This window comes from Prunus mume, linkage group LG3 (assembly GCF_029339155.1).
Source record: "Prunus mume cultivar Tortuosa linkage group LG3, ASM2933915v1, whole genome shotgun sequence".
In the NCBI taxonomy this organism is placed as follows: Eukaryota; Viridiplantae; Streptophyta; class Magnoliopsida; order Rosales; family Rosaceae; genus Prunus; species Prunus mume.
Window position 1 is genome coordinate 27,028,744 of NC_142700.1, and position 27,369 is coordinate 27,056,112.

Sequence of the window (27,369 nt, forward strand, 5' to 3'; positions counted from 1 at the left end):
GAAAGTCCGAGGGTTGGAATCGGAGGTAGAATCGACGACGAGTATGCCCCGTCCAAGGGCACCGAATCAAACTACCGTTCGGAAACTCCCACGGAGTATTCAAAGGCGAGGCCACTAAGTCCGAGGAGAACTTCCTAAGACTTGATTCCCGAGGAGGTCCCAAGCGAAACACCGCTATCCGTCTGCTCTTCCAGAGTTCGGAAGATGGAAGATGACCGAACCCGGTCCTGTGGAGCCCGACTGGGGAAACTGGCGGCCGACCCTTTACCGAGCGCATCAAGAGGTCCGACCGAGAGGCGGTACACCGTGCGTATACCGCTTTACATCGGCGTGGAAGACCCCTTGACCCACCTTTACTCCTTCCAATCGGCGGTTGGATGCAAGGGCCTCGGCGATGAGGGGCACTCTGTTGTTCCCATCCTCCCTTACGGAGCTGCTTTGAACTAGTTCTATCGTCTTGAACCAGAACGGTAGACTCCTTTGACGAGCAGATTTTTCTGAATCACTTCATGATCCAGATGGACCGTCATACTCTACCGGCGATTTGTACACGGTTGGCAGGAGAAGACGAACCCCATCGGAATGCGCTGCGCGCTTCGGTCATGAGTACTCGAGATGTCCGAAAACGGATGATAGGGCAGCCTACGCGCCTTCAAGAGTGGCCTTCGGTCCTCGTGACTGTACCTTGTGCATGTGAGCAACCGATGCACATATGACGAATCGATGAAGCGATCGGCAGCCCACGCCAAGGCGAATATTTCAACTCCAAGCACGGGCCTTCGGCTAGGCAGAGGAATCGGCACCAAGAGCTATCTTGGGCGGAATGAAGACTCTTCGGCAGGCACAAGCAAAGGACGACCGTGATAAGCGGCGGGGTAGCTCAAAGAAAGGGCGTGGGAAATACAGCCGCAACGACCACCGAGCCACTTTGCCGAATCAATACCGCGCTCAAGAAGTCTACACCGTTGAACACAACATATGAGGCCGTCGATGAACGAGCACGAAAAATCCGGAACCCAACAACCGAAGCCCAATCAGGACAATCGGGATACCGCAAATTCTGCCGATATCATCAATGTAACAGCCACAACACCAAGATTGCATTAGCTCGAGGAAGATCGCTGAACGACTGATTCGGGAGGGAAAGTTGGATCAATATATTGCCAGGACTATAGCAGCACCAGCCCCAAATGCGAATCGGCGATCAACATGATCAGCACCATCAGCGGAGGCCCCTAGCGGGACCCTCTAACCGATCAATGAAGCAATATGTGCGTGCTGCTCACTACCCTCAAGTCTTCGGAATAGAAGACGATCGGTACCGTAAGGTTTCGAAGGTAGGTTGGGAACCCATCACATTTTGCGAAGAAGAGGAAGAAGGGATCATTTACCCCCATAATACTTGCATAAAGTCGTTTGAATTTAAATATCACGACGGAATGTAAATATCGCTGTAATAAGTTCTTATTACGTCTTCTATTATATTGTTTCGTCGTTGTTTAAGTACCATCATTTTAAACATTTATTACGTCTGATGTTATGTTATTGCGTCGTGTTTTATAAATAATCGTCGTTTGTGTTCTTAATTTTTTCCTGAAATATTTTCACTTGTAGGTTTGATTTGTCTGTAACCATGGTTTCTCAAGACCAAAGTAAGGACTTGATAAGTCCATAAATTTACACATTTATGTACTCTTTATACTTAGTTTTTGTAGGAGAATTTGATTTAAAAAAGACTTATTACTTTATTTTCTCAAATTTCAGCTTTCCAGAGCAAGTAATTTGTTTCCAATGGAAATACGACTTTTTGGTGGAGTTTTAGTACGAGACTAATTGGAGATGAAAGCTAAGACCTTGAAGATGATTGTGGAATTTTTCTAGAATTTTCTGAGCAGCCAATGAGAGCAGTCTTTGAAGTTAAGTCAGCACAAGGTGCAATCCCGTCAAAACTGTGGTGCTGTGGAAGAATGAGTATTTGAAGACTTTTCTGATTTTTCCTCAGGCTTGTGATATATGGATGGAAAGATAAGACAAAAATCTACAATTTCCATATTTTTGCCGAATTTTCTCGGAGGAGGAACAACCTTAAACGTGCCTACAAATTAACTGATGGAAAAGGAGTCAATTACTTACCCATTTTAGATTTATGTTTTAATTAGGTTTTTCTTTAATCTTGGGCTGCTGTAAAAGCCCAGCTAGGGTAGGAATAGACGTGGGGGTGTTTTATTTAAGCATGATATACAACTCCCTGAGAGAGACGAAAGGACTAGGAGAAATTGAAGACACCAGAAGAGTACTGCTATTGGCTAAGTTTGATTGTTTCTTCCTTATGTTTTTGCTTATGTCGAATTCTACGATTATGTGTAACTAATTTTCTCTTGCTAGGGCATGATGTAGCCCTAGTATGATAATGTAGTTTTCTTATTTTACTTATCTATTGATTGCCGTTTGACGTTGGATTCTTAATCACTGTGCTTAATAACTTGGTTTCTTATCTTGATGCTTGATCACCATCTAGACTTTTAATTGAGTTAATCGGATGCAAATTAGAATAAATACCATACTTAATTTGAGGCTTGCTTCTTGTGATTAGGATTTGTAATTCGTCTACGGTAAATACCATACTCCTAGGGTTTACATGCTTGTTCGAGGTTTTCACTGATCTTAATGAGTTTCTATGTGTTGATATTTGACCTAAATACCATAGGCGAATTGCATGTTCATATGTATTTCAAATAATTTCATAACTTAATTAGAAGAAACTATCAAGAAAGACAATGAAGTATTAGGGATCACACTGTCACTCTTATTACCTTAAAGCGCTACATTTGACATAAAAAATTAGAATTGCTTCCACAGCGGCCACATATTACCTCAAACAGACACCAAGAAGCATTGTCTATCTATGGACGCCATAAACACCTGTACTTGCTTTGCAACTATATATAATAAAACATACAGGTATAAACATGATGCAAGAGCTGAATTGTCCTCCCCTGTTCTGTGTAAGTAGGTATCAATTTACCTTTCACAACTGAACCTAATTTTCCATGAAAATCTTAAAATTCTGTTACGCTTTTAAAATGTTCTTGGGCACCACTTGTATGTAATGTAATTTTGTTCTTCTATAAACCCAAGAAAGTCTTTGCTTATTACAAACCAAACAGACTAATCAGCTAAGTATATTATCACAGAAAATTGCACCTTAAAATAAAAGCAAACACAAATTACAGATTTTACCATAAAGAAGCGTACAAATGACCCTTGGAATTTGAGAAATCTTGGGCTACTCAGGCGTCTCTCTTTGTTGAGGTGTTCTACAGTTTCCAATGTGCAGCTAGATACTTCAGATATCCATAACTACAAATACAAATACACAGTTTTTCAATACATGAAAGGTAGGTTCGTCTACTTCTCTCGTAAACCCTCCAATCTATAGAGAAAGGAACAGATTTTTCCACCAAAATCTAGCCCAGGACGAAAGGCAGGTTCCTCCCCTTAAAAGTTTTCCAATTTGCCTTTGAAAGTTAGTACATTTCCCCTTGCCCACAAAAAAATAAGTTAGCATATTTCCTAGCACCTAGGCATATTCAATCCATATCATAACTTCGTCTCTTTCATCCATGCCCTTCTCACTCTATCAGCTCACCTCAAAACCCCAAAAAGCAAAAATAAAATAAAAAATACCACTTTGAGAAATTGGTCAACAAAAATAAGGAAAGTTCAAAAGCAGACGGGACCTCCGCTAAACCTAGCCAACCCAGTGACATGTGGTAATTGCGCGTAGATGAAGCGTCGAACCAAAAGGGAGCTGGAGCGGTGTCGTCATCACCACCCTGGATGGAACCCTGTTGGAGTAAGCTATCACGCTTGGCTTCCCGGCCTCGAACAACGAGGCAAAATACGAGGCATTGCTCGCCGGCCTGTGCTTGGCAAGGGAACTCGCAATCAAGAAGCTAGCCATCTACTCAAATTCCCAATTGATCACGAATCAAGCCTCAAGTGAATATATGTCGAAGCACCTAAGGATGATCTTGTAGTTTGACAAAGTCCAAGAGCTATTGAAGGTGTTTCCTATCTTCACCATCCAACAAGTACCTTGGGCAGAGAACGCGCATACTGAAGCAATCGCCAGCTTAGGGTCGATCTGGATACCCAATTCAGACGCTCCATCCTGGTTGAACACCTTGATTGACCAAGCATTGAAGAAATAGAATATATTGAGACAATGCAGATTGACGAGGACCCCAGCTAGCAAAACCCCATCATTGACTACTTGATGAATGGAAACTTGCCAACGGACAAGCTCGAAGCTAGAAAGATCCAACAGAAAGCCGTGAGATACTACATGCACAGCAACAAGCTCATTCGCATATTATACTCCGGCCCTCATCTTACTTGCATAAAGTACCCTCAAACACTTGAGGTTTTTTTATAAAATTCACGACGGCGAGTGTTGCAGGTCACTCACCCAAAAGGCTCTAAACATAACTTCACCGAATATGTCAAGAAATGTGATCACTGCCAATGATACAAGCCGATCCCTAACCTGCCTGCTAAAGTCTACCATCCACAAAACAGTCAATAGCCATTCATGCAATGGCCCATTGACCTAGTGGGTCCCTTGCTATCGGCACCCGCTAAGAAGGATACAATGATCGTAGCCACCGACTATTTTACTAAATGGATCGAGGCCGAAGCTCTATCCTCTACTAAAGAAGCCGATGTGGAGCGATTCATCTGGAGAAACATCATCGGTCGGTTTGGCTGCCCACAGTTGTTGGTTACCAACAATGGCTCGCAGTTCATTGACAAGCAGATCACCGCCTTCTTTACGAAATACAAGATCAAGCAACACTTGTCCACCTTAAGGTATCCACAAGGAAATGGACAGGCCGAGGCATCGAACAAAGTCATATTGGACTGCTTGAAGAAAAGGCTAAAAGGCGCCGAAGGAAGATGGGTGGATGAACTCCGAGGAGTACTATGGGCTTACAGACCACCAAACGAAGATTGATTGGCGAAACCCCTTCTCCCTCACCTATGGGACAGAAGCGGTCATCCCTCCTCATGTCATTGTCCCCTCCATAAGCCTTGAGGTAGGCAATGTTGATCAGAACTCCGAGCAAATAAGGCTCAACCTTGACTTACTTGAGGGCGAGCGCGAGAAGACTATTATCCGGTCGCCTTTATCGCAGCGATTGAAGTCTTACTACGACAAAAAAGCTAAGGTCGACAGTTCCAACCAAGCGACCTCGTGCTAAGAAAGGCTTTCATCATCGCACCAAGACAAGGGTCAAAAAGATGAATCCTAACTAGGAGAGCCCTTATGTGATCAACCGGTCCGGGGGCAAAGGAAGCTACACACTGGATACCATGGATGGGAAGGAAATACCACGACAATGGAATGCTCACCATCTCCGAAAGTATTATCCAATGTCTCATCTGCCCACAAAACACAACAATTGCCCATAAGCGGCGTCCTTCGAGAGACGCAGCCCGCAAAGAAGAGTCCTAATGGAGACACAAGGTGCGCTAGGAATTTTCTAAGGGAGGTATTCAGGTTCCTATCCGTTTCCTAAGAGAGGCGAGAATAGTCATCAGCTTTCCCATAAGGAGCGTCCCTAAGGAGACGCAGGCGACTACTGAACTCATTCGGGAGACATAGCCCGTAAAAAGTGTCCTAAGGGAGACGCAGTACGCTAGGAATTTCTTAAAAGGAGGTCTTCATGCCTTTTGCGGGAAGTATCCAAGTTCCTATCCGTTTCCTAAAAGAGGCAGGATAGTCACACTATTGCCCATAAGGAGCATCCTAAGGGAGACACAGGGCGACGACTAGAAGTGTCCTTTAGGAGACGTAGCCCACTAAAAAGCGTCCTAAGAGAGACGCAAGGTGCCAGGAATTTTCCAAAAGGTCTACATGCTTTCTGAGAGAGGTATCCAGGTTCCTATTCGTTTTCTAAAGGAGGCAAGGTAGTCACGCAGTTGCCCATAAGTAGCGTCCTTTGGGAGACGCAGTGCGATGACCAAGGCATCCTACATGATGTGCAGAATATGCCCGGAGTCCCTTAAAGGGGACCCGGCACTCGCCAACTTCATAAGGGAAAAACATCCTACGGGATATGCACGCCCGAAATCCCTTAAGGGGACCCTGTATCTATAAATTTCCTAGGAGCGACACACCGTCAAGACATTGGCTGGTTACTCAAGCAGTTTACAAGGCAATAGGCAAATTGAAGTTGAAAAAATAACTAAAATTTTCCTAAGCAAGCTGACCAACCGGCCAAGTTCAACAAAAAGAAGATGGTCAAACAAGACCAATTATTCTAAACAAGAAAGCAGACTACAAAATATGAAAAGAAATAAATGAGTCTTCATTTACTCAGACACGCTAACAGGAGATCCCTGATTTACCTTTTGGGTCCCCGATCACCGCGCTCTCAACAACTCCACCTGCCTCATTCGCGACATCCGCCACTACCTCATCTGTTGCATCCTCCACTGCTTCATCCTCTTCAACTACCACCTCTTCAGCGGCCTGCTCAACTCATTCCATGTTCACAACAAGAACTACTCCTTTTTTAAGCGGATGAAATGTAGCTTCCCTTTGTTTTTCCAAGGAAAGACTTGAGATTGTCTCAAGATAAACCAGATTGAAGCAAGCAGAAGGGCTTGACAGGAGGTTCGTCTTCAGCAGATCAGACACGCTTGCATCCCTGCAGGTGGACTTGTCCATATTGGGATTAGCCGCTGACGTTGTAGAAGAACCCTTTACTCGGACAGATGACTCTTTTGCCTTCTCAAATCGGCACCATCCTCACCTCCAAAGGAGTCGACGATGTTGAATCAACTCTATGCTTGACTGCTCGTGACTCAACAGCTGAATTGCGATAGTTGGGCAGATGAGCACACCTCCCAGTTCAATCTTCATCCCTTGATTGGTGCAAACGACTCGAACTTCGGAGATGAATACCAACATCTCTTTGCTTCTCTACAGGTGAACTAGTTCGCGAGCGGACTAGTTCACGGAGTAGATCCACGATTTCCAAGCTTATCAGCAGAAGGCTTGAGCGGAACGTCCCAAGTGTCTCGCATAGCTCCAACTTTCTTGTTGTCTGTGCCCAAGAGGTGCTTAACCTTACTAGATGAAGGAGGAGTAACTTCTACTTATTTCTTCCTCAACAGAGATACATCTTTCTCCCGTGAAGTCGGAACTTTGTTTCTTGAAGACTTGACAACAACCTACTTTTTTTAGGAGAGTCTGGCAAAACACTCCTCTTGCCCAACTGGCAGATCATCAAAGTCTAGACTATTCTACTTCCATCTCTCAACATCCTGGGCAGGGGGCAGACCACCAACTTCCTCCCAATACTTGCTCAACTGATGTGGCTCGCAACGCATGAGGCCAAGCACGCTCCAACATAGACCTGCCACGATAGAGAGCAGCTGGTCCACTGCTCCACCACGGCCGCTCACGCCATCGTTGCCACAATGACAACCACGGGCTTCCCCCAATTGGCCTTCGCAGCAAAAAAGAAGAAAAGACCAAGAAAAAGAAATATACGTGCTCAACTTACCTTGGGATGCACGGTGACTCCCCTCTTTGACAAGCAGTACGAATTCTCCAAGTTCTCTCTCAAGCTAGAAAGTAGAGAAGTTAAGTTTGCGATGTAAAGAAGAGTGAAGAGAAGCCCTGCATTTACATAGGTTGGGCATCCTAGGTCAAGAAGGAATCTCAAGTCTATTCCTACTGGGAACCCAACTCCAAGAACAGTCAAAAGCCCACTCCAATTGGGAACCCAATCTGCAAAAGGAGTCCAACTCACTGAAGGAAGCCTAGTTACAGCTAGACAGCCCAACAGATAATTTACATCTCCTACATGCCACCACGTGCCATGCAGAAGCTGGGGGGCATTTGTGGGAACCGAATTAAATCAGAGACTAGGTCAAATAATTCCTTCCATTTGGGGATTATTTGACCTAATTGAGAGTTAAATGGAATGTTATCAAATTAGGTTGAGAATTGATTTGATTCCTACCATAATTCCCAATTAAATGAGGAGTTACCTAATCAAATTAGGAATTGATTTGATACCTACCACAATTAGGGATTTGATTTACCTTAATAAATCAAATCAATTTCAAATCGAGGAGGAATAATTCATTTCCATCTACGTAATTATTCCTCTGAAACCCTAGCCTCCAAGACCACTATAAAAAGATGATCACACACAAGAGTTGAGGTACGTCTAAAATCTCTACTGAAACTCTGCAGAAAATTCCTCTCAAACCCTAACCACCTCCTCTCTCTCACTCTTTTACATAAGGCTCCGGCTACTCGATGTACACTATAAACACATCTCCGTACCCTATTAGCTATTGTTTTCTATACGATTCAATTGAACTATTCAAGCATCGGAGGGCCTTTGGCCAACACCTCCGGGTGTGGTCCTCTTATTTGTTCTATTTTGCAGGGAGAAATAGGCAGCGAAGAAGAAAGGAGAATCTTTCCAATCGACTATTCTCGTTGGGAAATTTGCTCCCACAAATTCCATTAAAGAAAAATCAAGCAGAGGATTCGAATCCATTATTTAAACTTGTTTTACAACAATAATCAATTATATTTAAAGAATAAATGGAGGTGAGCTAATTTAAAAAATGAAGTTATATTTGAAATTTCGTTCGTATACGGGATTTTTTTTTTTTTTTTTCCCACTTTCCAAAGCCATTGCCATTTGACAAAGAGGGTTCCCATTATAATGCAGATTCATATGTAACAATGTTAATCCTAATCCTTTTAAAACATCACTATAGACTGCTAAGAACCCAACCTCATATTGTTTTGTATATCCACTATCTAGTAGTATCTACGCTGAAGAACGACATCAATCTTTAAACACAAAGGTTACTGAAGTACACTTTTATGAGGTGCATCAGATACCACGATTCGGGCAAGCATTTGCGAAGTGCGATGGATCTCCACAGACAAAACACCTTCTACCAGAGATGGGATCACCAGTTGCTGACACAAAAGTCACACCAGCGGCATCTACTGCACCCCGGCCACCTCTACCATGGCCTTGACTCCGACTGGGGTTCGATGCTGAGGCACTAACATTTACACGCTGAAAACCTCTTCCTCTATTACCATTGTTGATGCTATCCTCCCATCTGCACAAGGAGCAACAAGGATAGACCAGTAATGAGATAGGTCACCATAAAAAAAATACAGACCAGCATTTTAGGTACTGTATGTTTCATTTAGGTCATCTCCATCCAGATGAAAACCTCAATCTAGAGCTGTCTGTTAGAGACAAGCTTCTACTAAAGTATCGCTCAAGGCAGGCCACAATGATCATTTAGACAGAGTAGGCATGAAACATTGTGGCTACCTGTGAAGCCCATTTGACAGCTCTTCCTAAAAAACAATCAAATATGGCCTGTTTGGTAACACTTCCATTTTTGGTTTCAATTTTTTATCTTTAATTAAAAGAGAGGAAATCCATAGGAGAAAAAAAGGAGAAAGAAAGGAGGACGAAGGGGAGGAGGGATGGTACCTAAAATGAAAACCAAAAACCAAAAAATAAAAGCAATTCGAACTAGATTTCATTTTCATGTTTCTATTTCACACATTCTCTTTCATTTCTCCTTATCCTCCCTCCTCCCTCCTTCCTCCCATATATATTCCCTCTATCATTAACTACCCAAAAAAAAAAAAAAAACCTGGAAACTAAAAACCAAATACTAAGAGTTCCAATGGTCCCTAATGAAGCAATTTGAAGTACATGATATATATTGGGTACATACACAAAGAAGTTGCACGCCTGCGACTGACATGAGTAGAATTTTCTTCCTCTGTTAGTCGTCGTATTAGCAGTTCGTAAAGCACACAGTGCACCACATGCACTACATGAGATTGACACTTGCCCTGCTAAATACACACCATTATCAAAACACATTAGTTCGATCAAGTGGGGCTTGAAGTTAAATGGGATATAAACAAAATAATGAAGTGCGGGGCAGGTGAGCCAGGGGGGCTCATCTAGTAATGTGCTTTAGTAATTCAGAGAATCAATAATCCCGAACATGATGTCTTCTGCTTGAATCCTAAAATCTCCCAAAATAGTTTGAAATTATGCTCATATAGGTGCTAGATCTACATGTTAGGGTGGTGTTTACTGTTGAGAATAGATGGATATATCATATCATGGAGGCTTTTTGAGATAATTCGTACCTTATCGTCACCACCATAAAGAGGCATATGTTAAGCCTTCACGTCAGTAACCTCACACTGGAACCAGCATAATATATTCCCAAAAGGTGTCATACACTTTAATTTAATAGTTCCTAAGAAGAATTCTATTTCCCTAAAACTTCCAAACCTATAACGTTGATGACATGTTCCATTTTCATACTGTCCTCTAACATTATATGATCATTTGCTCCCATCCTCAACGATTATACTTGTCTTGGTCACTTAGTCCATGCAACAGCTTCTGACAAAATATGAACTCAAAAAATATAAATGGAAGTTCAGCAGTCATACCACTTTGAACATTCATAGATTGAGGCCTCGAACTTTGAGGACCTGAAGATTGGGAAGGGCAATTGCCTGAAGAATGCCCTGTTTGATGACAGTATATGCAAGCACCCTGCCTGGTATTACTTCGTTGGACATTGTTTGGCATTGCTGGCCCACCACGCCCTCTCGCTGAAGAACATATTATACATCTTGTCAAAAGATTGGTATTTCACTTATTGGTGACACATAACCAAAATAATATAAGCAATCTTCAGTTGGAGGAGGTAGTCAACACTCGGTACACGAAATTTTAAATATTGTACATAAACACCTTGAATAGGCAACTTTTTCCAGATTTATATGCTGTCGAATGATGAATATAGGACAACTATAAAATTAGTTATACTACAGGTTTTGTTGAAGCAACACATCTTCTACTATCTAAAAATGCTTCACACTTATGCTTAAAATATCTTTTCACATTCATGATCTGAGAACTGATCTTTATCCGCTAACTCTATCTTATCACAAAATTTAAGCTAGGTGTCATACCATTCCACCAATTTTTCTTTTATGCACTGTAATAAACAGCACTCCAAGAAACGACGCTTTCAAATATAAATTCGAATTTCTGATTAGTTTTCAATAAAATTTTCTCCTAAACTATTTAGCATATTGATTATAAGAGATGAATAAATTTCATCTACATTGTGTAATTTAGATAAAAATTAGAAGATGAAAACCCCTACACCAAGAACTTTTTCTCCCAAGTTGTTCCACTTTTTCATTTATTTTGGACATTTATCATCTTCTTAGTTAATTTTCATCACTTCAGTCCTCAACTAGTAATGATAGCTGGAGACACATGTGAAAATATTAATGTAATAGAAGCATTATAATGAGAAGTCCAAGTGACAGGAATCATCAAATTAATGGAAATAGGATGTGTTACAAAGTGCAACATTCAAGAGCACATAGAAGTTGTTCATTTACAAGTCAAAATAATGTTATTGACTTTCAGTAGACAACTTTTTCACATTATAGATATCACCCACTGTTACCAGGAGAATGGAGAGTTGTCTGCTCAGCGGTAGGTGAAATAAGTATATTCTTGACCATATGTATAGTTCAACAAAGGGCACATTTGGCCCCAAAGTGCACTCTTATTAAGGTTGTGTTTTGGGTTATAAGTACAGATTTAGTAAGTACACTTTTATCAAGACTGCAAGTTTACTGTTAGTTAAAGAGTTATGTGTAAATTCTGAAAGGGCAAGGTAGATCTTGTAATTACACTAAACCACAAGAGGCGTAGTGTATTAACTCTTTTGATTATTACTGATAAAAGAGCAAAAGATAAAATTGGAGAACCAAATTCTAATGATTTAGAGTGCGCATGCACCATATTTTGGGTGGTTCCGAACCGTGATATGGCGTAAGGGGTGTAGTGATCCCGGTAAAACTGATATTACCTTTCTGAGTAATTCTTGAATAAGAAAAGACAATCCAAAAACAACATACCCATAAAGATTATTACTAATGCAAATTTCAGAATACAGCAGACAATTCCAGACATGAGTTCCACTCCTAAGTTTAAAAATAATAATAATAATAATAATACAGCAAATGATCCACTAATCCAGAGTTCTAAATATATCCCATTTTTAGATATGATAATTATTTGCATAAATAGAAAACTAAGCATATGAGGGTCAGAGTAGTGGGCGGTACCCAAGAAAAATGATGGAAAGAAAATATGAAACTAAAAGGCTACTATAATTTGTACAAAGATAATGCAAAGATAGCATCAGTAACAAAATTCATATACAAATTGGTCATAATCATGAAAAAATCAATTATTTTACACAAATTCAAACAGTTGCTCAAAACAAACAAACCTGACAACCGAGAACCAGTTCCACAGATTTCTGTCAACTGTCTAAGAGTTTCATCACAGCCACCAATGCAACCTGATTACATGTATTCATGAATTTCCATGATAGACCAACTGAAGCAAAATACTCTACCAAGAAAAAATGTATGGTGTAAGGGGGTGACATTAAGAATGTTTGTGTGTACAAGCATATATATATTAGAATTCTGGGCCAAAGTGTCTGCACAGAAGTGGAAACAATAAGCAAATTTGATGAGTAAATGGAAACCACAGGAAAAAGAACAAGGAATGGCTTCTATTCAAAAGTTAGAGATGGATCTATTGAGGAAAAACTGATGGCCTGAAAATTCAGTGTTTGTTAGTTGCTGTGATTGGAAAGGCTGATGGAAGCACTCTACCTCAAAGATATTTAAGCAGTTAATGTGAAATATGATATTAATACATTGGATGATTGTCTGGGGCAGGGAAAAGAACTCGATATAGGATGTATTTAAACATGCCCATCTTACTTTGGAGTCACACTTACCCAAATGATTGGCACTGTAGTCTGGTGGTATTTCCAGCCGGCGAAATGTAAATTGAATCAAGTAAACAGGACCTGAAAAATTAATATTACACGGAAGAAAATGAGATCTGAAACACGAGGATTAGTCACACACATAATATTGCACAACGTGTGCCACATGATTCTTTAAAGCAGGTGAACTACATAAACAGTTCATGTGAGCACCAAAATTAAAATAATGCAGTAGTGCAACACCATGTGTATTCAGGTGAGTCCCTTTCAATTGATGTATTTAGAAAGGTCGGTGAAAGATTAGGAACAGGCTTCTCAAAGGCTGTTGATACACGTTCTGAATACTAGCTGGACCCACCACCACCCACATGAGCAGATAACATGGATACAGGTAGGAGGCATGTCTCCTAGTTTTGGATACAACAATATCAAAGTTACCTAAAAGATGTAATTCTTAATGATTTCCTTATGCTATGAATATTAGAAGTGGGTTCAATTTCACAAAGAAATTGTAACAGCTTATATAGACTCCAAATTCAGGGTATTAGATGAAATGAACGTTAATAGCTAGAGGATAGTTGAATTTTCCATCTACATATAAAAGCACAAAAACTAATAGTTAAGCGCATGGTGAATAGCATTTGTTTCATTTATTTAGGTAACTTTAAAGAAATAAATAATAATAATAATAAAAAGGAACCTGGAGTGCAGGAATTGCAAACGTTAGTTGTTACAGCTGCTTCTGATACAGAACCAGGGAGCCAGACAACATTCCTACACTAAAAATATGTACCAAACAGGTATTACAATTATTATGACCACAGTGATGTTACAAAAAATGAAATATGATGTAGTCTCATAAAGTTTCTCAGACTTCCTATTTTAAAAGAAATAAACAGTTCCAATCTGGAGAAGCAAGAAATTGACAGAAAAATAGACAAAAGTAAAAGAATGAAAGAGTTGGACTCAATGACCTGATCTGCCACTGCTCTTTTTCATTTTATTTTGTTGAGAAGAAAAAATGTTTATTAGTGAAAAGGAAATTACATCCATGGACAGGCAGTCAAAAGCAACACAAATGAAACTATAAAACTCCTGTTTTACAAAAAGAGTCATCAACGATAAGCTACAACGTATTACAACTAAGAACCATTTATCAATAATTACAACATATGAAAAGCTTCACCAATATTGTCCACAATTTTCTTCCCTTTGTTTTTGACAAATTGTTTACACCAAGTCCGAACAATACTTTGTCCAAACATGCAATTTACAATAGAATAAATGTATCATCGACAAGGACACTAACCTGAGGAAAACCCAAGCATCCAACCATGAAATTCCCATCCTGTACAGAGGAAGCATAACAAAGTAATAAGTTTAAAATTCTGGAATTTGTAAAATTTCTTGTTTGAATATCCTAATTCACATGTGATACCGGTGATTGAGATGGTGGTGGCAGTGCAAGTTATGGTCGCAATGAGAGTGATAGTGATGATGGTGCCAGTGACAAAGGTGGAGGCTGCGGTTGTGGTAGTGGAGATGGTGGTGGTGAGGTGTGGTTTGTACGGGTGCTGTTAGCAGCGACAATAATTGTAATGCTGAAGGTAGGAATGGTGGGAGCGAGGTGGCGATGGTAGTGGTGGCAGTGAGACAGGGCAGCAGCAGCACTGGAGGCAGGATGGTGGGGTTTTTGGGGGTAGGGGGGGCTGGCAGCAGTGGTGGAGGAAATGAGCAGGTTGGAGTGGGGGTAAGGGTCAGTTGCAGTGATGGTGAAGTCGGTGACATGGTGGTGGCAGTGAGGCAGTAGCTGCGGTGGCAGCCGCTTTGATGGTATTACGTTTGGGATTTTTCTTGCAATCTCATTGTCACGAGATTTGGGAAATGACATCTACTTAAATGGAATTATGTCGGAACTTATGACCCTCACATTCCATATGTTCCATTCTACACTGAATTTCATGATTCCTTTTTTATGATACCAAGCAAGCAAATTAGACATTATCATTTTCCAAATCTTGACTTTTGCCTAAACAATGATATTAATTTCCTCATCCAAACACTGCAAAGGATATCCATTATGAGAGTGTGGAGAGACATAAGTTCAACAAACAAAAGCATCACTTTTTCTCCAAAGGTCTGGTAGAAGATGAACATGTGATGATGAAGCTTATGGATTGAGGATGGCAAATTCTAAGAAAATTTCAAGCAAGAAACTTAGGAAAGAGTCAAACATATTTGAATTAGAGATTTTTATGATATAAATAATTACCCTATTTTGCCTAAGCACCATATCTGCTTCCTGGCAAAGGCCACATCGCCGAACAAACTCTCCAGATACATGCTGCTCGTCTCCACCAGACCTATTTGATCTGCATAAAAGGTGAATGGTGCATCATCATAGCAAAATATATACACCGGAGAAACAGGGAAAAAGTAAAATTACCTCTCAAAGAATACTGCCATGGCTTCAAAGAGTTTTACTTTGTTCAACCTTGCCTACAATCATTTCCAGGTTTTGTGAAAATCAAGGATCAAATCCATCAAGTTACTGAAATTTCTAATTTTTGTAGCCACCAACATCAACAAGGGGTGGAAGGATATTAGTGACATCTTCGCAATAAGACACAGATTTTAACGGTTTTTGGTGTCAATCAGAACTCCCAAATTATTTTCAAAGGTTTTTGGGTGGAAATTATTCCATGTAAATTTAAAAGGCTAAAGAATTGGTTTCTAGAAAAGACACTCTTAATAAATAAGTTTGACAGTAGAAAGCTAGCTATAGTGGGAACGTAGGTAATGTAAAAATAATTTTCATACTATGTATGAATGAAGCAGTTTGAAGTAAGTTGTTCGGCTAGAGGTACAAAGAATACTATCCTTATGGAATAAAAATATGTTGCACTCTAGAATCCAAGTTTCAAGACCATATATGTGTCAGTCGCACTGCTTTCATCCTATGCATATATATATTTCACGAATATAGTAATTGGTTTAGCATTTCCTAAATTTTGTTTATCCATGTTTGATGCGGACATCAGTGACAAACCTTTTAAGGTTTACCAAAGAAGGAAGAAACGATCAGCCAAGCCAACATTATCATTATGGTTAGGGTGAAATCTGAGTTTCAGATTTCAATAGGAAAACTATTTTGTTTCCAGATTCCAGATTTCACTAGGATTTCTAGATTTTCCAGATTTTTTACTAAGTTTTAGCTTCCAGTTTTTAGTAGGATTTGATTTAAGTTTCCTAGCTTGTTTGGATTGGTTCCTTTGTGGATTAGGATTCCTTTTTAGTAAGGGATTTTTTTTCCTTTTGTCTCTAGGTTTAGTTTGCTATAAATACTCCCTATGTAGTTCATAAAATGGGGATTTGAGATATTAAGAAAAGTTTATTTTCCAGAGATTGGAGACTCCTTGGTGTGAAGCCAAACTCTTTTGGTGTGAAGCCAAGGCATCTTTTACCACCTAGTTTCTGTTTTTCCATTTTTTCGCTTCCGCTAAATTACCCAAATACTCAACTCACCCATATCCTACATCAATGTTTTTTGATAAATGTTCTGTACCTGATATTTGATTTAGTATTTGATATTTCACTGATATTTTCATAAGTCAGAACTACCAGAAGTTCCGTCAACACTACAATTTTCATCCTTGGTGATAATTGGTCTAAAGTCTAATAGTTGGAACAAAATTAAAGTGCACAGGAAATTAAAATCATGAAAGGCAGTAAAACTTGTGTATTTACGTGTGCATGAGAATAGTATCATGGAAAATATATATATATATATATATATATATATATATATATATACACACACACTTAACAGTACGTGAAAAAGCCAACTACAAACTTACATCTAGGAAGCAAGCTTTCATTTGCTGCAAGCAAGTTTCCAAAACTTCAGCTTTGCTCTTGGCACCTTCGCTAACTGCTTTCATGTCACGCTCCATAACAGCTCTAAGGTAGGGTTTCCAGAGTTTATACCTAGGAAGTTAAGATTCCCATAAATTTGATCACCATCAAATTTGAAAGACACATCAGTGAGAAAATATTACTTCCCTAGAGATTAAGTCATCAAAAATCATGGGAAACAAAAGTATCTGCAACTAAGTAGTGTTGTTTTTTCAGAAGAAACAAAGTTGATTGAACATATAAAACTGTACAAAAATACAAGAGCAGAGGACTAGAAGTCCACTTCAAACAACAAATGAAGAAAATAAAGCATTAGACAGCTCCAATAAAAGAGGTCTAATGCCTACCCTCCCAATATAAAGTGAAAAGCAATAAACCCTTAACTCCAAATGAGTTCCGGCTGCTCAAAACCCAAATCCCAGGTAGCTCTAAGCTTTCACCCCAGGTAACATCAACAACTCTAAGCCACCAATCACCCAAGTTTCCAACTTCCATGAGCAAGAAGGATTTTTCCCAGAAATAGTTTAATATATATATCTTATATTATTATAATTCAAGTAACAAATGACTTACACCTCAACGCCTTGCAAGTACTAAAATGCTCATATAACACCTTTGCCTTGACAACATTATACCCAGACACTCTAAGAATATGACTATAAAGGATATTTATTTTGATATGCTCATGGTGACATTTCTGTTGCAATGTTTTCATTTTCACTGTACAAAATTGTTTTATCATTTTTACAAAGGGAGTGGTAAATGCAAGTATATGAAACTACAGATACATGTACATGCTTGTGTATATGGGTCCAGCTACCCTTCAGTTCTGGACAGGATGGAGAGGATTGATCCAAATCAAGACCATTTATTGCTTGAAGGTCCTGCATGGAGCCAGCCCCAATCCTAGGGTTCTGGAGTCTGGGCCTTGATGGTACAAATTCAAGATTTCTCCATTTTTCATACAAAACGAGAGGAGCCTATTCCTATTTATATACCAATACCATACTAGCATGCAAATATTCATTCAGTTATAAAATATCTCATTTTGATAATATAACAAGTTGTACAGATTTCCAGGTGTGCTAACAAAAATCAAAAGAAATCTCCATAAAAATCCTTGAATTATTTTCTTGTGGAAAAAATAAAAACTGATCCCAATGTGTTTGAGATAAGTAGATTAAGATTGAAGATTAATTTGAAATTCTTACCCCATGTCATCATATCCCATCACCAACGCTTCACCCTGAAATCATGTCAAATTATCAATAGAAACCCCATTTCATTTCCTAGTAGGATGCAACAGAGAATGGTATGTCAAAGTTCACCTATCTTTGAAACATTTAGAAAATAAAATAAAAGCTACTAGAAACTCACAATTATTTCCTGCTACGCTAAGAAGATTTTGAAATATTATAAATTTAAAACTAGCATATTAAACCCAGTCAGGTTAGAGAGGCTGGACAGAAGTCAATAAAGCCATGTTAGGATGTGGCATGCAATGTGTCAAGGTTCTTATTGATATGAAATAAGGAACCTCTTTTAGAATTTCAACTTAGCAAAAGGAGAAAAAGCGGAAGTGAAGTCCTTCCTTGGAACCTAAAGCCCTTACCAACAGGGATTTTAGAAGTCAATTGTACCATCGACTATTCAATTGATATTTTAAAAGATTTTAAGGAAGTTTAAAAGTTCAGGTGTATTCAATCACAATTTTACAGAAGTCTATACAATTATGGGTGTATTCAATTCAGACTTTTAAACTCCATTCAAATTTGGATGTATTCAATCACGACTTTAAAAGACTTCATAAAAATTTGGGTGTATTCAAAAACTCATTGATTTCAAAGGAAATAAAAAAAGTAGTAGATTTCGTTTCATCATAGACTAATTTTAGGCCATGACAAATCTTTGCTTCCCCAAGAGATTTTGATAGGTATATTATTTTTATTCTCAAGATATGATTTCACCACTTCTACTACCACCATCTTATCACAGCTATCAACACCACCGCTGCCGCCACCAGTCATTTTCGCTGCCGCAATCACCACTGCCATTACCGCCACCCCCCAGCACCACCACCACCACCGCCACCTCCACAACCACCCACTGCCACCGCTACCCCATTACCAGCCCCACCATCACCCCACCATCAACCCCACCGTCACCACCACCACCGCCAACACCATCACCGCCTCCACCACCACCACCACCACCACCCCACCCCACGTCCCACCACCCCCACCCCCACCATCAGCCCCGCCGTCACCACCGCTAGCATTATCACCATCACCGCCACCACCTCCACCACCACCACTACCCTGATCACCAATTTACCCTGCAGTCTTTTCTCCCACAGGTATGGGAACATCTCTGAAGTTGGGCCTTTAGAACATCCATTTCACATTGTATGGCAGCTACCCAATTTGAATCTTGCAATGCCATTGAGACGGAGCATGGAATACAAATAGTGTGGCTCCCAAGAAGGCCCAATAGGGGGCAGAAAGGCGATAATAAGGGATTGTGTGTAAGTTCATTATTGCCATTTTGGTAACTTGTATGATTCTTTGGCACAACTACTTCAAGGAAAGTTGTGCTTGGTTTCCAGAGAAGTTCATAATCAGAGCGGATGCTGGGGTTACAGGGTTACGACGGCATTGCCTATATTAGAAGTGTCATCTATAGGTACCAAGGCTACAACAAGGAGTCCGTCTAGAACTTAGGCTTAGACTTAGAGAGATATTCTAGATAACTAAAAAATCCCTTTCACTTGACCACATATTGTAGGGACTCAAGCAAACCTCTCATATTAAAACATTGTTGGAATAGACCAGTTGTGTCACTAGTAGAATCATGTCATGGGAATCAACTCCATCATGACTTCAACCAACTTCGGGATTATGAAAACCAAATGCACAAAAAACCATTTCTTTCTTTAAAAATCCAAACGCAAGCTCGTTTAAGCCTTGAGTAAGAAAGTGTTGAGCTCCCATTTGAGAGCTTAGCCCCCCAAGCAAGTCTGCCCTCCCAAGACCCCCACATTAGTAAAACTGCCATTAGTTTCCATGAATTGGACTTAAAAGAAAAAACACCTGATTATTCCCACTCCAAAATTATCCCATCCTCACTTAGATGGGACCAACAAGGCATTTTATTGAAAAGACCTTTTGAGAACTACATATAACCTTAGAATTTTATTTCCCACTTTCAATTCTAGCACTACCTAATTGTCCTTCCAATCACTAGGATATGAACTGGGAAACGAACAACAAGAGAATAATCATGGGCAAGCAACACAAAAACAAAAACAAAAACAAAAAAGACAAAAAGAACAAAAAAAACAAAAAGCAAAAATGAAAAAACAATATGAAGAAAAACTACGTGAAGAAGATTAAACAGGATCAAATCAAGCAAAGAATATATCATATAATTGTAGCCAGAAAAAAATTTACAAGATTGGTTGGTGAGAACCGCATGCTTGAGTCCTTAGTTGCGTAAAATCGATCAAGCAGCTTTTTTATGTGATCATGCATTGTTGCATCTGTACCAATGCCCTCCTAATAAATCAAGCAAAAGATCAGAAAATATATTAATATCTGAGAAATATTTACCGTCCACAATGAGGAAAAAACGTGGTCTTTGTCTAAAGAAATGCCTTGAGAAAGGGCATATGTAAAGAACCTTTCAACAAGAAAGTGCTTTTTCAACTCTCTCAAAATGGAATATATTCCAAACTTAATACACCTTTGAAGAAAGTATATATGCAACATATATACATGAACACATGAACACATGAACAAATATCATTGCAACTGCCTAAGAAAACAACTGAAAATTTCATAGAGTCAATACAAGAATCATAAGCCAGATCAAAATATATTTTCCACCTTGTCCATACAACTCAGCAAATCAGCTTCACTCAAAAGTGGTGGAGGCCTTGTGACTCCTGAATCCAGAGTCAATGTTGTTGGGACAAACTGCAACGTAACCAATTAAGGTTTTAATGTATATCAGATGCATGGGTTTTTATGATGCAGTCAGTCTACAACATAAAGCAGAAGATTTTTATTTTTATTTTCAGCCACTCATAAAGCAGAAGGTTATCCACAAGGTACAGAACGTAAAAAATTGTAATTTGAATTGTTAGAATCTGTGTTTTCTCGTTCTCTGTGTGTGTGTTTAAAAGTATCAAGACAAGTTCTTTAAAATATGGATCTGAGTTTCAGTACAAATTTTTGTGGAGATCACACTTTTATGTCCATCACATCATCACACCTACTAGAAACAAGATTGAACTTTTTAAACCATATCATCCATCAAGATTGTTAAAGCTCACCTAATAAAACATACCTCAAAAATCACAAATAGCATAGCCAAACTTTTACTTTCTACAATTTGATAACATAATTGACAATATGGGTAACACAGTTGTATCACTTGATCTAGCAGTTCAGCCACACATTCACTCCTGAAATAATTTATATTAATGGGTAGAACAAATATTTGGATTCATATGCTAGTTTATGGATTCACTCGCTGATAGGACATATTAAATGACTTGTGAAATGGTGACAGAGCTGATCATTTATACAGGAATGGTATAAAACAATAATTGAACTCCAATTGGAAACTTAGATGAATAGCTTGGTTTAATGATAAATGAACACACCTGTTGTCCAACTTCATACGTTGGTAGCAATGAACCTCCCCATGATTCAAAGCGATAAACATCTAAATAATTTTTCTGATAAAAAGGAAGGAATTGAATCAAGTACAAAATGCCAAACACTTAGGTTATTTTCCAAACATATAAATGTAGTGCCAAACCTTCAAACAGAGACAGAAGTACTCACAAGTTGTATGAGGACAATGAAAGTGTTGAAAAATAGAAGAACCTCCCTTTTTCTTTGCCATTATTCTTCTCCATAATTTATAAAAGAAATGTAAAGCTAACTTAGGAAATAAAATAGGGAACAAAATTTACTCCTAATTGCATAACCAGCTCCTAAATTACTATATCAGAAGGCTAAGTAATTTATAATCCCATACTTTATTCAAACCCATAATCAAGGATCAATTAAAGGCTTATTTAGTCAACACTTTCCTACTTTCCAACAGAAAGCATATCAAACACACAGCAGGACAGATAAGACTGCAAGGCCCAAGGATACTGCTATTCAACTTTTCAGTCTAGAGGTGGTGTAGGACCAAAAAAGAGAAAATTAGAAGAGAGACAGAACAATGGAAGGGAGAATAAGAGAAATAGTGAAGAGAAATTAAGGAAAATGTAAATTTAATTCATTAATCAAGTCTACTTCCTCGTTAAAGTAGGGCTTATTTGTATAATAGACAATCCAAACTCGATAAGAAAACCCTAAGGTGGTGTTAGGTTGGCATAAAAGGAATAGGAATGGGAATGGGTGTCTGATTGGTGGAATAGGAATAGGAATAGGAACGGGAAGGGGAATAGGAATGGAATGAAATAAAGTCAATTATTTTGTTGAAGAAAGATAGAACTAGAAATGGAATCAATTATGATTCCATTCAGTGTTTTGCTTAACCTTCGATTTAGCATCTAGAGTCCGGGTTCCCCAGAGATAGGTCCAAGTTAGAGGTCATGGGTTTGAGGTCTCAGGCACTCCATTTCATTCATGTTAACAAAACATCACCTAATAGTAATAACAAAATAAATCCTCAAACCCTAAGTCGCGCACATAAGGTACAAAAGAGACTTTCCAAACATAACACCTACATCACCTACATGCAGTTAATGCTTACAGAGTTTCCAACATTTGCACTCAAAATAATAATACTTAGCCAGAGACCTAAGAATTACTCAAGAAAGACAAATTTGCATAATAATAAAAAGTAACACTTAGCCAGCGACCTAAGAATTACTCAAGAAAGACAAATCTGCATTAAAAAAAAGTAACACTTAGCCAGCAACCTAAACAAAAATACTCACTAGCAAATGAATAATAATCATCACGATTCTTTTCCAAAAAAAACAAAAAGAGAAAAAAAATTCACTACAGTTAAAAATTTGACTCCAAACAGTGAAGAAGAATGAAGACTGGAATAGAAAACTCACAGCTACTATCACTCTCCCTGATGCAAAGAACAATTCGCCAGCAATATCAATTTCAACAGTGGTTTCAGCCCCTACAGCTGGCTGTGAGACACATGCCAAGAAATGGCGAACAACCAGCTCATACAATCTCTGAAAAAGATAAAAAGATGACAATAGGATTCAAGAAAAACAAAAACATGTCTCTCAGCTCAGATCAAATAAAAGTGCAATTGAAGAATATGCGGTGATCAAAAGATCACCTGTGCATGCTTTAGACTACTTACATGGTGATCTTGACTCCATCCTGATTCTCCGGAAGAAAATTTGGTCGGGTGAATAGGTGGATGGGCCTTGTCATCGTGTCCACCATTCCTAGGGTTTCTCCAAAGCCCGGATGCAGGGTCTAACAATCTTTGAGCATATGATCCCCATCCAGGATGCCCTTGTTGCTCTTGTACAATCGCCTACATGAAATTAAGATACAACTGATTAGTTATGCAGCAAAAGGTAAGGAATTATTACCAAAATAGAGCTGCAATGACCAAGATAGAGATGGAAACAATACTACCTTCAATGAGGCTAAAAACCTGAAGAGTGCAAAGGCAATAAAAATGAGAAACTATGCCCTTTTTTTTCCTTTTTCTTGTAAAAGAAGAAACTATGCTAATTTGTGATAACTAGTGTATAAAAGGGAACTTTAAAGGCCTTGAAAAAAAAAATCATTTCACATTCAATGAGTTATAATAGCATTTCAACAATAACTGACAGCTCGTTTTGGTAAGTTACTGTTTAGCTTCCCTTCCTGTCAGAGTTTAATTACACTGATGTAGAACCCAGGGAGAGAGAATTGAAAGGGTCAGTCAAAGAGAATAAATAGCTCTACAAGGAAAGCTAAAATTTGAACTTAACTTTTTGTACAGACACATGTTTTATTCTTGTATCTATATGAATTAGTTCTCTCTGGGAATTCTATAAACATTCCTATTCTATATTCTTCATCATTTCTCTCACAATGAATCTGCTTAAATTCACTCTTTATATTTCTAGTTCTTTTATCCAATATATATCAAAATCTTAAATCGAAACAATCCAAATGCTGTCAATAGTTACTACTGCGCGAACCAGTCACATATTTTGGGATTATCAATAGAAGAAAAAGTTACTAACATGCAAATTGGTCCTTTCAGAGAAGCTATCAGTCTCCGTACGAGGGTAACTGATGAAACCAGCTTGGTAAAGCTCTTCTGCCACCTACAATCAGTAAGAGTGAGTGAGTGTAGATATGAGGACGTGATTGAAAACACAACCATAAAAACACATCAATTGTCATCTAAACTGCATATGCAACTAGAACTTAAGAAACTGGACGATGCCCCACTGTACAGGAAACGATAGACCCCTTTTCTTTTTCTTTTTCTTTTTTCTTTTCCTTTTCTCTGGAAGGGGCTGGGGAAAAAAGAGGAGAGTGCATAACTGATCCAAAACATTTGCAAACATACCCTATAACCAGCTGATTTCAGAAACCCTAAGACATATTTAGCTTCAATCAATGATTAAGAGATTCTTATGAAAATAAATTATGAGACAACCATTGAAAACTCTAAAGCCTAGAGATACTATGAGAGGACGGAATTGGACTGACTAAATGGCTGGATCCAGTAGAAGGTAAAGCCTCAAAAAGTGCAGAACAATGCTTCAGTCTAGAAACCCCAGTGCAGAACCATGCTTCAGCCTAGAAACCCCAGTGCTAATATTGGGGAAGCAGATGGCAGAAGGTTGATGATGTGTATCATTATCACCAATATCCATAATTTAAAAGCATTCACATATAAAGACATGCATGGACGGACAGTCAAATTATTGGGATAAGTATGAAACATATGAAATTGAATTTATCAATTTAAGTTGTAACCCATTGGCATAAAACAGGAAGACACAACATTGTGGCCCAAGTGCTCACCTTCATTGTGTGTTCAGAGCTCATCCGAAAGTATATCGAGGCACGCTTTTCAAGCTGAATGGTATTCAAAGGCGCTGGAGCATACTTCAGCTTCTCCTGTTGTCTCACCTTCGTGACCTGTAAGCAACTGAAAATGTTAAAGCTGAGAGTGCATTAGTTAATATGAAATTAGCAATACACACAAACTCAACATGACTCACAGTAGCAGTAGGTTCCTCAACACACATCTCATAAATTATAACAGCACAAGTGTAATCGAAAAAATGTCCACGCCTGCAAATCTAGAATATTATAAAACTTTAAATGGTTGCTGAAGCTGGAAAGAAGAACATAGAGTCTTCACACTTTACATCCAATTGAATGTAGCAACGCCTTCATCTGATCTGTGTGAACAGTTAATGGTCCAAAATTCCTCCAGCTCATGCGACTGTATCTCCCAATATCGTTCCACAACAAATCCAAGTGTAGGGAACTGTATTGCATAAAAGGAACAAAAAGTAAAAACGCATACATAAGTGTAGACAACTGGATTAAAAAGGGGGACAAATGATAAATGCAGAATTCTCAAACCTGACAAGGACCATAACTTAGAACAAGATTTCTGTCATTTGTAGCAGACTCAATAACAAATGCATCTCTGAGCAGCATAGTCTGAAACCTGGTAAACGAAGCACCAATTCGAAGGTCTATTTCCTGCCAAAGAAAAAAAAAAAGAAGATAAATTTTATCTGACATAGGAAAATAACATGGCCATAAAATGATAGACAAACAATTTTAGTATGAGGACATGATTAACAGTGGTCCCTTGAGTTACTAAGCAAGAGTGATGAAGAAGTAAATGGCCTATAGCACAAAAAACTAACAACCTAATTTTCAGTTCCCTGAAGCATATAGTTTTATATAAACTAGTAAACTAACTTTGAAGTTGCCAAAACAACACAAAGAGAGTCTAGTGATGAAAGGTACTGACTTGCCTAGCATCCACTGCATCCGCAAAGCATTTGTTTGGGTTGACAAGATTCTGCACTGCATCATGGATATCTCTGAAAATAAAAATTAAATCAAATACTACAGAAACTGATACCCAAGGAAATCGGAAATTTGGAATCTCAAGGAAAGGAACAAAAGAGACTAGGGTACAGCACCTCTCAATCAAAGCTGAGAAACGAGCCCTCCTTAAGGTAAGTTGACGATTTACGGCTGTGCAGACTTCTATCACTTCAAATGCAATGTTTTCTCCTTCTCTATCACAGTCAAGCCACAATACAAGCCATTGGCACCCCCTAGCTACCTCCTCTAACGTCCTCTTGATATCCAACTTGTCCTAAATTATTTGAATTTGAAACCAAGAGACATGTATAATTTCATCAAATTCTGCCCACAGTAAAAAATAAGTGGCAAACATTGCTGCTGCATATTGAATTGCAGATTTACACACCCCTGTTATACCATACATCTTTGACAAGAAGTTATCTCATCACTCTAACGTGCATCCAACAAAATAATAATGTATTTCCATATGATATCCATGAAGCTTCATACTTTTTTATCACATTATCCACAAGCACCTTAATAGTCTCCGTCTCAATCCAGAAATGATGAATTTGTTCAATAAAAATCAAATTTTCAAAATACTAAAAATTTGCAAATACTTTTCTTATCACACTCCACACAAAAACACGAGCACCCAAATTTTTCCTACTTACAAACTCTGAACTTGACAAAACCACCAATAAGAAGACAATATATCAAAACCTAGACATACACACTAGACAGAGAGAGAGAGAGAGAGAGAGAGAGAGAGAGAGAGAGAGAGAGAGAGAGAAGAAATGGAGGAGGTGAGGTGACCTGGGGGACGAACTTGCGGACGGGAGCGGTGAAGAGAACGGCGGGGTCGCAGGCGTGCCACTTGCGGAAGCGGTCTTCAAATTCCAGCTCCATGAGGTGGCCAGTGACGGAGGTGACGAGCATGTGGCAGGGGAGGCCATTGATGGAGTAGTTGAACTCGTAGATTTTGTTGTAGCGGGATCGGCCTTCCCTCATTCTCAGATTTTGGTTCCCTGAGAGTATGCTCGCCACTGACTTCGCCACTGACGGCTTCTCCGCCACATTCAGCACCCTCATTCTTCTCAGCCCTCCTCTCCTCTCCTATCCTCTACAACACCCGCTGCTCCTTCCTTAGATTTACCATTATTAGCTTATTGCGCCTTTTCTCTTTCTTCAACCACACAGAGATCAGACACTGGATTTTCCCGCCCGACTGGAAAGTCCCATTTTGAGGGTTTTTAGCTTTCTTTTTTATTTTCTTTTTTAGTAATGTTTTTTTTTTTTTAAAAAAAATTAATATAAGCTATATTGGGGAAATTGAACCTAGGAACTTAGGTGTAAAGGTAAAAATGCTCTTAATCATTTAATACACTATACCACACAACATTCTATTTTAAGAACATTAAATGACTTCTCTTTGCGCCTCTTATAGTGCTCGTTGCGTTGTTTT

At 38.9% G+C, this 27,369-nt stretch overlaps 1 protein-coding gene across 2 annotated transcripts; it reads right to left on the reverse strand.

Moving 5' to 3' along the window:
* Positions 1 to 8,734: 8,734 nt before the first annotated feature.
* On the reverse strand, positions 8,735 to 27,166 carry TOP3A (topoisomerase 3alpha). Of its 2 annotated transcripts, none has more exons than XM_008229326.2 (24): positions 26,721 to 27,166; positions 26,018 to 26,196; positions 25,843 to 25,915; positions 25,443 to 25,565; positions 25,223 to 25,344; positions 25,073 to 25,145; positions 24,873 to 24,989; positions 24,080 to 24,163; positions 23,197 to 23,376; positions 22,934 to 23,062; positions 21,512 to 21,586; positions 20,730 to 20,819; positions 20,295 to 20,399; positions 18,057 to 18,091; positions 16,788 to 16,917; positions 15,377 to 15,429; positions 15,203 to 15,302; positions 14,240 to 14,278; positions 13,631 to 13,709; positions 12,940 to 13,011; positions 12,418 to 12,489; positions 10,547 to 10,711; positions 9,808 to 9,928; positions 8,735 to 9,171 (listed from the first exon to the last, which is right to left on the reverse strand). In XM_008229326.2, the coding sequence occupies exons 1-24, from the start codon at positions 26,994 to 26,996 to the stop codon at positions 8,934 to 8,936; spliced, it is 2,730 nt and encodes a 909-aa protein (XP_008227548.2). In that variant the 5' UTR covers positions 26,997 to 27,166; the 3' UTR covers positions 8,735 to 8,933. The 2 variants fall into 2 exon arrangements, with proteins under 2 accessions (XP_008227548.2, XP_088904415.1); XM_089048289.1 differs by having other exon boundaries at positions 9,808 to 9,931.
* Positions 27,167 to 27,369: the final 203 nt, after the last annotated feature.

Coding starts and splice junctions, on each gene's coding strand:
- TOP3A (XM_089048289.1), bottom strand. CDS start 26,996: ATGAGGGTGCTGAATGTGGCGGAGAAGCCGTCAGTGGCGAAGTCAGTG. Junction 23,063..23,196: donor GATGGAGTCAAGATCACCAT/GTAAGTAGTCTA, acceptor TATCTTTTTCAG/AGATTGTATGAGCTGGTTGT. Junction 20,820..21,511: donor CGTATGAAGTTGGACAACAG/GTGTGTTCATTT, acceptor GTTACGTTGCAG/TTTGTCCCAACAACATTGAC.